This window comes from Chanodichthys erythropterus, chromosome 17, assembly GCF_024489055.1.
Source record: "Chanodichthys erythropterus isolate Z2021 chromosome 17, ASM2448905v1, whole genome shotgun sequence".
Classification (NCBI taxonomy): Eukaryota; Metazoa; Chordata; class Actinopteri; order Cypriniformes; family Xenocyprididae; genus Chanodichthys; species Chanodichthys erythropterus.
The window spans coordinates 32,657,169-32,668,818 of NC_090237.1; the positions used below are offsets into that span (position 1 = coordinate 32,657,169).

Here is an 11,650-nt window from a genome sequence, read left to right on the forward strand (position 1 = left end):
AATGAGAATCACAGTCGTCAGTGGAAGACAATTTACTGACGACCTCAACAAATTCATGCTCTACACTCACAGTTCCTGTATGTAACAGCTGTTTCATCCCTTCAGTTTCGCTTCATTGCACACACACACTCATGGAAACTGGTATTCGAGACACACTTTACTTGGAGTTTACCTATATATCATTATTAGCCGCAACCACATAAACCTGGAATCGGCTTATTTATTGTTTATTAACTAAATGTAACAGTTCTAAACACGGCATTGATTTCTAACCACAACACAAACCAGGTGAAGCGTCTTTACACATTGCATCAGTCAGTTCCGGGTGTATTCGCAGGTTGTCTCTCTTGGGAGTTGAAGTTAGTGACTATGGAAGTATGAGCGACGCCCTGGAGAAGACTTCTGAAGTTGTCTGTGACAACAATAACGTCTCGGATGACCAAACGATTCAGGTAAACTGGCAAAAATGATTCTTTTACTCATTCTAATCTATTCTTATTGATTAGTTTCTCGTGGTGTCGGCGGGCAAGCTCGAACACGGTCAGTCGTACTCAGAACACTACAGTTCAGGGAATTTTATTGTTGTCTGATCGAAGGATCTATGGGAAAACTTATTAGTTCCGTACAAAAAAAAAAAAAAAAAAACTGTAGTTGTACCTTAGTACTTAAAGACATAGGCTGCTTCGACCTGAATGATCACCATATGCTTATTATGTACATTGTATTCCAAACTTATAGAATACCATGTCCACAGCTGAAAAGTCTAAGCTGGTTTGCTTGGTTGAGTAAGCGTTGAGATAGTTGCTGGTTTAAACTGGTCTCCCAGCCTAGTTTGTCTTCAGCTAGTTTAATGATTCTACTGAAAACTTGAAGATCAGCTAAGACCAGAAAACCATTAGGCTGATTTTCAGGATTACCATGGTACAGTGCATGGCCATAAATTGCCATATTATTTGGATAAGTGACGTAACATTTCTTTTTCTCATCTGTTATTTTATTATTATTTTATAAAAATGCATTAGAAATTAACATTTAACATGAAATGACTTGAATACAGGAAAACACACACACACACACACACACACACACACACACACACACACACACACACACACACACACACACACACACACACACAGCCTATATGTATGGTTCACTAGCCTTGTAGGGACTTTCCATAGACGTAATTGTTTTTATACTGTACAAGCTGTATATTCTATCCCCTACACTAACCCTACCCCTAAACTTACCCATCACAGAAAACTTTCTGCATTTTTGCATTTTGAAAAAAAAACATAATTTAGTATGTTTATTAATCAGTTTCCCCCATGGAACTTGCTGCCTGGTCCCCTAAATGTAGGTGATTTCAGGTTTTACTATCCTTTTGGCTACCATTTGGCCCCCACACTGTAATATAAACCTGTACACACACACACACACACGCACACACTCCAGGGCAAAAAGAAAAAAAGAGGGCCAAGCCCAAAATTGTTAAAGACTAGTCTTTTAATTGTCTTAACCATAAATTATTAGTCAGGAAACAAGCAAAATTTAAGCAAATGCACTACTTAAAAAGGCATTGTTGTCTCAGAAATACATCAAAAACAGAGTTGCATATCAGTGCATCTCTATGTATTGTATAAAGCGCTGTAGAAATAGAGGTGACTTCACTTGAATGCATATTCTGTATATGTTTGCAAAATAAACAGAAATGCAGGGGTGAAAAATGTATTTGTTTTGATTTGATTTCTATGTGAATGAATTAGGTATATTTACATTATAAACAGAAATGCAAGTGAGTAAAATTAAATGATTTCTTTCTCAAAACAATGAGTTTTGATTTCTAAGAGAACAAATTGTGTGTTTTCACACATGCTCATTAGGTGTAGGTAATCTGTAAATTAGTGTGCATTTAAATGCCAGTGTTTTCCAAATGAAACGCAAGAGCTGTTAGTTTTGAATGATGTGTTTAATGTAGAGAATTGTGTAAGTACCCAAGTACCACTTTTAGTGTTTAGGATATTAAAAAAAAAAGTACAGAATATTGCAAAATGGCTTGCTTTCCACAAATGAAAACTTATCTAAAGAGGAATGATCAGATGATATTTTTCAACAAGACAATGCTTCTGCCCAAATTGCAACAATGGAAGTGGCTTGAGAACAAGTCCATCAAGCTCATGTTTTGGCCTGGTCAGAGTCCATATTTGAACCCTATAGTGAATATTTGGTCTCACATTAACCTCAAACAAACTGGAAGACATGTATTTCAACTACTCATGAACTGTTTGAAGCCATTAATATGGAGTAGAACAACACTGACTCTTCTTCCTGTAAGAAGCTGTCTGCAAGTTCACTCACATGGGTTAAACATTTAAAGAAAACAAAGTGGTAGTCTATACTGTGCTAAGTTACTTTATCTACAGTATTTATGCAATTCTTGCTAATTTCCTGACCAGTGATTTGTGATTAAAATGGTTAAGACCATTAAAAGACCACTAAATATTTTGCCACTTTTGGCTTGTCCCTTTTTTTCTTGTTCTTTTTTGCCCAGGAGTGTGTGTGTGTATACATTTTGTTTACATGATGGTCACATGAGTCATTTCTTTAAAAGGGTGTAAATGTATTTCAAAACCATATGAAGCCAACATGATTACATGAGGTACATTTCTAAGAACTTGGCACATTTTTTTTGTAAACTAAGTTTTTTTTGTTTGTTTTTTTTTTCATCATGGATGTTTTTTTTGTGTTATTGTTCCAGTGCCATGTTTACCACTATTGGTTTGGCACTGTTTTGTTAGTGGCCATTGTCTAGATATACTTTATTTATATACTGCAACTGTATAGGGCAATATTTTTCTCTTTATATATGTGTATATTGTGTAAATTATGATGCACCGTTGTGCAAATGTTCAGTTGAATCCAGGAAATGGAGCTTGCACATACCACGTCGGGTCGGGGACAGATGAAGTTTCTCATCTTCTGTCAACACCACAGGTAAATTCCTCTTACTCATAACTTTTGACTGGCTGAAGAAATGAATGATTTACATTTGCCAAACGCTTCTATCCAAAGTGACTTAGATTGCATTTAGGGTATAAATTCAGAGTTGAATCCATGACCTTGCTGTTGCTAGTGCTATTCTCTCCTGTTGAAGCTATAGGAAAGGCTTTAAAATGAATTAAACTATGGTGGCCTTGGCACAAAACCATCATAGTTTAATTCATTCAACTACATAAGCTGGTCCTTCCACTTTGTCTCATGCTGAAACTTGATATGCAATGACTCAAATAATAAATATGCATGCCTGGCTGACAAATGCAAAAACAGTGTGCCACTCATCTAGATACAGTATGCAGTATTTTCACATGTTACTTAAGTAATAATATCTCTTTCATGACACCTTTTACCTCATGCAGAAATGAAGCAGCAAACTGCTCCTTTAGTTTACTTTTACCTGTCTGTCTGAATTTGTGTGTTTTCAGGTCAGTGAGAACAATGGAGAACAGCACATTGTGGATGTAGATGATGTCTCAAATGGTTCTTCAACTGAAACCTCAAAGGTAAATCTGAAAAGCTAGAATCCATTACTTTGATATGTCTACATGGGGAAATAATGTGCAAGTGAAATGTATTGTGGTGGTATATTAGTCCAGTTACTATTAGGTTTTTAAGAGGACGTGTTGTCAAGATCACTGGACCTTAAATCAGTTTTTAAATAAGCAAATATGTACAACTCTTGAGATACAGTAAGAAAATCTTATGGCCATTCCGCTCTGTGATTGCAGTGGCGAAGGGAGCTGCGGAGCCTGAAGACAGAACTGAATGAGGTGGTGGTGTGGAAACTCAGACTATGGGTGGTGATACTTCTTATCTTCTTAGGCATCACTATGGTTATTGGGATCTCAGTCATTGTGTGTGCAGGTACTGATTCTCCATTCAGTTTCATTGTCTACTATAGATGTTAATGATAATGTCACAAGAGTTAGTTATACAGTAGTGGCCAAAAGTGATGTTTAGAGTATATTTGTTTTAAGACCATACAAGTTTGATTAAAGTGCATATTGCAGGTTTAAACATTTTTTCGAGATGAATATATAACCTTGTACAAAAATACCATATAAAAAGGTACTGCAGGGTTTAAAAATGTTTTGCGAGACATAAGGACATTAATTTAGTAGATAAAGTGACGGTCTCTGTAAACGCTTTTTTTTCTCAGCGTCGCGTCATTTTAAGTCACTACAGGGAGATGTTCGCAGAGCTCTGTGTTGATTCAGTGCAGAATATATTGGTATTTAGCAACAGCGGCCGTGAATCAGTGTGTTTTCTGTAGTTTTTGTATTCTATTCGTTATGGTAAATTATTGTGTTTGTGGAGATTGCACAAACTTCAGCCTGTCAGGACATCGAGTACAGAGGTTCACTAACAAGAAAAACTACGCTGCTATCTTCTGTGCCGGGGTTTGTTTTGTGCAGGTGAAGAGACGGGACTTCACTTCTGCATCTGCGTCGAAAAACGCGTTCATTATAGACCGGAGGATTATCATACTGGCGATATGATGGAGCTCAACATTGTAATACTACTGTAAATGATTATATTAAATGAATAAACTTACACACGCTATGCTTCTTCACCGTTTTTACTTGAATCAATTTCAACACTGATAAATACAAATTATGTACACAAATGCATAGTCTCACACTTACACAAAACAGTTTTGAATTATGTGCCGGTAATGTAAATACTCCAATTTCATGCATGCCATGTATGTAAACTTATATATACATAAGTTCACACTACAATACTAAACGTGGTTAAAGGGATAGTTCACCCAAAAATGAAAATTTTGTCATCTACTCACCCTCAAGTTGTTCCAAACCTGTATGAGTTTTTTTCTTCTGTTGAACACAAAAGAAGGTATTTTGAGGAATGTTGGTAACCAGACAGTTGAACTACCATCTACTGCCTGGTTAGCAGCATTCTTCAAAATATCTTCTTTGGGTTCAACAGAAGAAAGAAACTCATACAGGTTTGGAACAACTTGAGGGTGAGTAAATGATGACTACATTTTTGGGTGAACTATTCTTTTATGATATTTATTTGACAAAATCATTTGGCAAAAGAGGCAAGCTACAGGTTTTATTTTGCAATGCAAAAATCAAAAAGCTTTCAGGAAAAGCATACACTACATAATCAGTTATTAATATTTTGTTTGTTCTCTCTTGTTTTTTGGATGCATTCACAATTTTTTTTGTATTAAAACCTGGCCAAAAATTGTGTCCGCATAATATGGCATGTTTCACTGCGTTAACACAAATAAATCAATTGACTCCAAACACAACAGCATAATATGCTTACAACATTTTTAACAAAATTTTTACTTTAATATTTGAATAAAGGGTAAAGATCTCAATTTTTGCGTGATGCATTATCCTTTGGCAACGAGCAGATTTTTGCCACCTAGTAAAAACATGGAAAATGAAAGTTTACATTTAATAACTCTAAAAATAATAAATTAAGATAAAATAATTAAGAAAAAAAAAATTCTTTAAAGGGTTTTTTCACCCCAAAATTTAATTTCTGTCATTAAGTACTCCCCTTCATGTCGTCCCAAACCCGTAAGACCTTCATTCATCTTCGTAACCCAAATTAAGATATATTTCTGATGAAATCCTATTGGAATCTGAACCACACATAGGCAGCAACGTCATTGCACCTTTTAAGGCCTAAATGCAGTTTTACGTTGTACAGACAGTGCAGCGCTTCCTGGTTCTACGTCAGCATGCCGACTCATTATTGGCCTGCTCCTGCGTCAGCATCACAGGCATGCACTGTGCTGCTCACGTGAACCGCGCCGTGCAATACTGAGTCGCCGTTTTGACATAGAACCTGGAAGCGCTGAACTGCATCGGCAATGTTAACAGCGAAGGGGAATGACAGGGAAGAGAAGAATTTTTTGAATAAAGTCATTATTTTTTGTTTTGTTTTTGTGCACAAAAAGTATTCTTGTTGTTTCATAACATAAAGGTTATACCACTGTAGTTGCATGGACTATTTTAACAATGTTTTTGCTACCTTTCTGGGCCTTGAAATGTGAAATGATGTTGCTGCCCATGTGTGGTTCAGATAACTGTGGGATTTCATCAAAAATGTCTCCTCACATCCTGATGGCAATCAATAATAGAAGTGGTCTAAATATCAAAACGTACATATATTGTCTGTGGAAAGCCCAAAGTATACTTGCACACAGTTGGATGCACAACCTTGAAAAGTGTACTTTATTTGACTCGTATGCTCACAAAGGCGTTTGACGCATGTGCAGTTGCCACAGGTTACAACCCAAGTAAATATCTTTGTATTCTTCATGCTAGAGTTGTACAAATCTTGAATACGCGTAAAAAGTGAAGTCATGGACCAAAAAATGTCTCGGGACCAAAAAATGTTTGTCCAATCATTGCATTCATTCCAAATGCAATGACACGATGTCCCAACTCCCAATCAACATATGTATATTTGCACGCCTTCGCACCTGCTCATGCAGGGTTTTTTTTTAATAATCTGAATTATTTCAAAAATATTATTAGATCTTTTTAGATTGTTATATCACGTGACATTGTACAAACATAACAAAGTTCGCCTTGTCATAAAAAAAGACCAATTATGATACTTTACAAGACGTATTGACCTTTACATACAGGCTGCATCCGAAAACTGAAAAATAAAGATGGCATCTGAAAGTAGCAATTGGTGGTCAGTTTATGTATAAATACACGTTTTTGACCAACATTTTCCACTTTTGTTGTAATTTCTAGTGAGACATTATTGTAGTAATTAAGTCTAAGTAAGCTCTATAATTAAACCATTATGCTATCTGAAATCGGTTTTGTGAGGTACCTTCATGTACAAACGCTGCCTACGAATTTCATTGCCTGATAGGGCAGCAAGGCAACAATCTTTCGGATGCAACCACAGACTGCAAGGGTCCTCTTTATGTTCTCTCTTCCCGTTTTACTTTTTTCTGCATGTTATTCACTCCACATGACCACATGGTTCACCAGATCATAGATATGGACCAGAAAATATTGTTGTCATTGACACTTACAGCATTTTACACCAAGCAATAGATTTTTTACACTTCTTCTCCTACATTAAGTACATTATAGAGCATCTGCATTTATGATTTTTTGAAGATATGAGTCTAGAGAAGCCTTCCTCTGTAAATTCCCTGAATGTTAACTGTTTGAGATGATGGGACCATGACATAAATAATCATATTTGTTCATATTTTACTAATTTTATAATATTTTACCACCATACACTTCATGACCATGTATTTATGTGTTATAAATTGAATCGCAACCATATGATTTGTGTCAGAATTCATATATAACAATCTGGTTCTGAGTGTCTTTTATTGTTGTTTTGTAACCCTCTGTGCTTTAAAGTTATTGATGATGATGGGGATGAAAATTATGACAAATCATCATTCGTGGTGGAACGCTTCTTCAGAGGGAAATTTACTCTGGACAACAGCAGCACTTCTTACTCTCTGGACCAAGAGACACTGTTAGAGCAGCTGGAACAGAAGGTAATAATGATATGACCATTACTTGACATAATGCCTCTGAAGTATGTTTGAGAAACCCATTCATACACTTTACATGATGTTAAACTTATCAAACTCCACCAGATGGAAGATCTAAGAGACATGTATGATTATTGAAATCAATTCATGGATTGAAAGATAGGTAAACCAAAATCTTTTGTCAAATGTGTTTCAAATGTTCCAAGCTAGACTCTATTGAAACCATCTAACATGTTATCGATTACCACAGAAAATGATTTTGACTCATGACCTCGGTTTGTGTGGGGGGAAAAAACTGCATCTGACAGCAATGCACTTACAAGGAAAATTTGTGGCAAGACATTCTTGCAACTTCAGGAAAAAAAAAAAAAAGTTTGTTCTTTGAGCTGTAAAGTTGGCTAAATTGTCTTTTAGAGGAGGGACTGCTTTTTTAGGTGGTTGAACCTGTAGATGGAAGTCTTTTTCGCATAATTATTAATACTTAGTCTTTACACTGTTCAGTTGAAGCTTTTTGGTTGGCTTGTTGATGTGAATGCTAGAATATGAGCTGCGTGCTAACTTTTGTATTGTCTGTGTGGTGTTTTGTATTTGTTTGGTGGATTGTATGTTATGGCTATTGGTCTGAATGCATTTTTTTCATATGATGCTTGTGATAATTTGTTTTTTAATTTTAGGTTGCCTTTTTTAAGAATGGTTACAGATGACAATTATCCTATATGGCTAACACTGGCTCATTTACAGTCTGGTTTCTGTTGATTTAATGAATGATGTCCCTATTTAAAAAAACCACCAGCTTCTTTGAAAAGCAGCAGTTTCAGATTTTTTGAAACACAAATTTTTCTTATTGCACAACAGACATGCAGAAAGTCATGTGACTGACTCTAAGTACACTAATCTATTTCAAAACCCCCAGAAACACCTTAAGTCATTGTGATTGTGTGTTAAGGGATAGTTCACACAAAAAATAAAGATAGTCATCCACAAATTCATTTACTCAACATAATGTCTCTCCAAACCTATGACTTTACTCTTTGACTCGAGAACATTGCTTTCACAAAATAAAAAATATTAAATAATTTAAATATTATATAAATATAAAAAAACTGTGTTGGAGAGGTCTGGAACAACTTGAGGGTAAGTAAAAAAAAGTGTTAATTTTTGTGTGAACTAACCTTTTAAAGAGTGCCTATTATGCTTTTTTTTACATTTAACTTTGTGTAATGTTGCAGTTTGAGAAAAAAAAACAAAAACAAGACTTTGTAAAAGGGCATAAGTACTCTTTAATAGAAACTGAAACTTACTTGGCCTGAGCAGGAGGGTGTATGAGCCACAGCATTGCATATTTGGGATCATGTCTCATTTATCTAACACGTCTGATTTAACAGAGCTCAGTAGTAGACTGACTAAATTGGGCGTGTTGGTGAGTAAATGATGACCGAATTTTCATGTTTGGGTGAACTATCCCTTTAAGTCGACTCTTTGATTTGATTACACAATCTTTCTGTCTGTATCTCATCTCCCCTCAGCTAACAGGAGTCTACAGTTCTTCTCCTGCGTTGGAACGGTACTTCTCTATTGCCACCATAAACCATCTCCAGTGAGTCAATTTCACACTCCGATTTCACATTTTACACTGCCTTTTCTGTTTACTTGCTTGTTCACACTGTAGTGTGCCTTTTAAACATTGTCCACACATCAGTTTTGCATACCACGGTTTTTGGTGTGGCCCAAACAAACATTTCTCTTTCATATCAAGTTAAAGTTGTCAGAAATGAGCGTTTAACCCTCTGTTTCATTACAGGGACACTACAGCCCAATTTAAGATAAAGTTCATGATGCCTTCAGAACACGAGGAGTTGGTACGCTACACTCTGAGTCTAAAGATTGTTAAAAATGTGCTTGTCCAACACTTGTATGATCAGGACACTGGAGACCCCCTCTATATCATACCAACATCACTCAGCATGGAACGTGAGTAAATGAATAAATAATAAGTCAACAACACAATTAATAGAAACGGAAGTATGGAAATTATATAGTGACAAAATATACTCGTTATAAGCATGCGGTTAGCTACTATACAAAATATAAAATGAATACTTTTTGCTTTATTAGTAGACTTAACTACGATTTTCTTGTTTTTTTTTTTTGTTTTGTTTGTTTTTTGTTTGCTTTTGTTTTTCAGTTGGCTAGATAAGCAGAACTTGAACTACAAGATTTTTTTTCCCCCTGAAGAAATGTCTGAAGTCGAACCACTGGTACCCTCCTCAAAAAAACAAAAACAAAAAAAAAAACATTCCACACATCACATTATTTCATTCAATTATCTTTTGTACTCTTTTAATCTGTTAATAATAATTATACATCAGTAGTTGACATTTAATAATTACTGTTTATGTATTGTACACACTATATATGAAAATAACTTTTTTAGATTTTTAACATTTCAGAACGTTTAATCAAAAAAATTTAAAAGAGTAAAACAGTAGGTTTTTTTTTGCTTTATTATTATTGTATTTTACAATAGATGGATGTAGCCTACTGTTTAAGAGTATGGGGTTTTACACTTATGTCACAGTTTTAAGTCTCAAAAGATTATCCTAACATGGACATTTACTGGGGAACAATTCTTTGTACGTGTATTAGAATTTTTTATGTATTTTTTTAATAAAAACCTGTTATGAGGTGCTTTAATGGAACAATTTTAGTCTGTCTACATTATTTATATGTATATGCTGCTGGTCTTCAGGGTTCGTCCACGGCTGTTACAGAATGACTGAAGAAAACAGCATCTAGACAGAGAAAGACACTTTAAACATGATCAGACTCTACTTAAATATATATGCGCTATTAAATGTATCTGTACAAATTTATATATTTATACACAACAATAAAGCCACTTGAAACATATATATACATACACAAAACACAAAACACGATTCATCTGTGATATGAACGCGATATTGCGTGGCTTGTCAGTGAACTACGGCTCTGTCTATTAAATGCCGCTACATTTTAAAGCAGGTGATGCCGATTTAGCGGTAATCGGGGAACCGGCTTTACTGGCGAAATGCGCGTGACAATCGCATGCAATATATATCCCCCAGCCCTAATTGACACCATTGTATGTGAAATGAACTGAGCTGGATGATGACATCACTGTTTTCTCCAGAGCTGATGCATAGATAAATTAACTAAATTTAAAAACTATTGATTCTTACAAAGCAATGAATCAATACTGAATTTACTTAAGCTGGACAGTGACACTATTTTCTTTAAGAGATACTGTGCAGCCAAAATGATATACCACACTCTAAAAAATGCTCAGTTAAATATGGACAATCTCAGGGATTGGGTTGTTTTCACCCAGCCATTTATTTCCAACCAATTTTGGATTTATTTTATTAGCCAGAAATATAGTAATATAGTAAAAGGCATGTTTTTCTTCACCCCCAAATAGGGGCAAATTTGTGGGGTATTAAGCTGAAACGTGACCAGACCAGAGACTTGTATTACATCTTGTGAAAGAGGGCATAATAGATGCCCTTTAACCCAACCTGCTGGGTTTGTCCATATTTAACCCAACTTGGGTTGTTTTTAACCCAGCATTTTTTAGAGTGCAGTTATCACTGTAAAGCTGCTTTGACACAATCTGCCTTGTAAGTAAATATATATATATGATGGTTTCTCTAGATAAGACCCTTATTCCTCGTCTGGTATCTTTTAAAGCCCTTTGAAGCTGCACTGAATCTAATTTTGACCTTCAACCGTTTGGAGGCCATTGAAGTCCACTATAAGAGAATAATCCTGGAAATGTTTTCATCAAAAACCTTAATTTCTTTTTGACTGAAGAAAGAAGGACATGAACATCTTGGATGACATGGGGTGAGTAAATTATAAGGAAATTTTAATTTGAAAGTGAACTAATCCTTTAACATTGCTTTAAAAAATAAAATCATTATCAATAATGAAAGAAACAGATATGTTTGAACAAATAATTATACCAACAAAACAAATGAATGTAAAACACCTAAAATAAACAAAATTTTCCTGTAAAAGAACATACAG

General features: G+C 35.1%; 1 protein-coding gene across 1 annotated transcript; it reads left to right on the forward strand.

Annotated features, from left to right (window-relative positions):
* The first annotated feature begins 16 nt into the window (after positions 1 to 16).
* On the forward strand, positions 17 to 10,286 carry LOC137005164 (TPA-induced transmembrane protein). The gene is made up of 8 exons (XM_067365973.1): positions 17 to 452; positions 2,914 to 2,994; positions 3,483 to 3,560; positions 3,786 to 3,921; positions 7,443 to 7,585; positions 9,109 to 9,179; positions 9,384 to 9,553; positions 9,768 to 10,286. Exons 1-8 carry the CDS (start codon positions 378 to 380, stop codon positions 9,773 to 9,775), a joined length of 762 nt encoding a protein of 253 aa, XP_067222074.1. The 5' UTR covers positions 17 to 377; the 3' UTR covers positions 9,776 to 10,286.
* The last annotated feature ends 1,364 nt before the right edge of the window (positions 10,287 to 11,650 follow it).

Excerpts from the sequence above, each read along its gene's own strand:
- LOC137005164 (XM_067365973.1), top strand. The coding sequence starts at position 378 with ATGAGCGACGCCCTGGAGAAGACTTCTGAAGTTGTCTGTGACAACAAT. Across the intron at positions 3,922-7,442 it reads CTCAGTCATTGTGTGTGCAG|TTATTGATGATGATGGGGAT; the intron begins GTACTGATTCTC and ends TGTGCTTTAAAG. Across the intron at positions 7,586-9,108 it reads TAGAGCAGCTGGAACAGAAG|CTAACAGGAGTCTACAGTTC; the intron begins GTAATAATGATA and ends ATCTCCCCTCAG.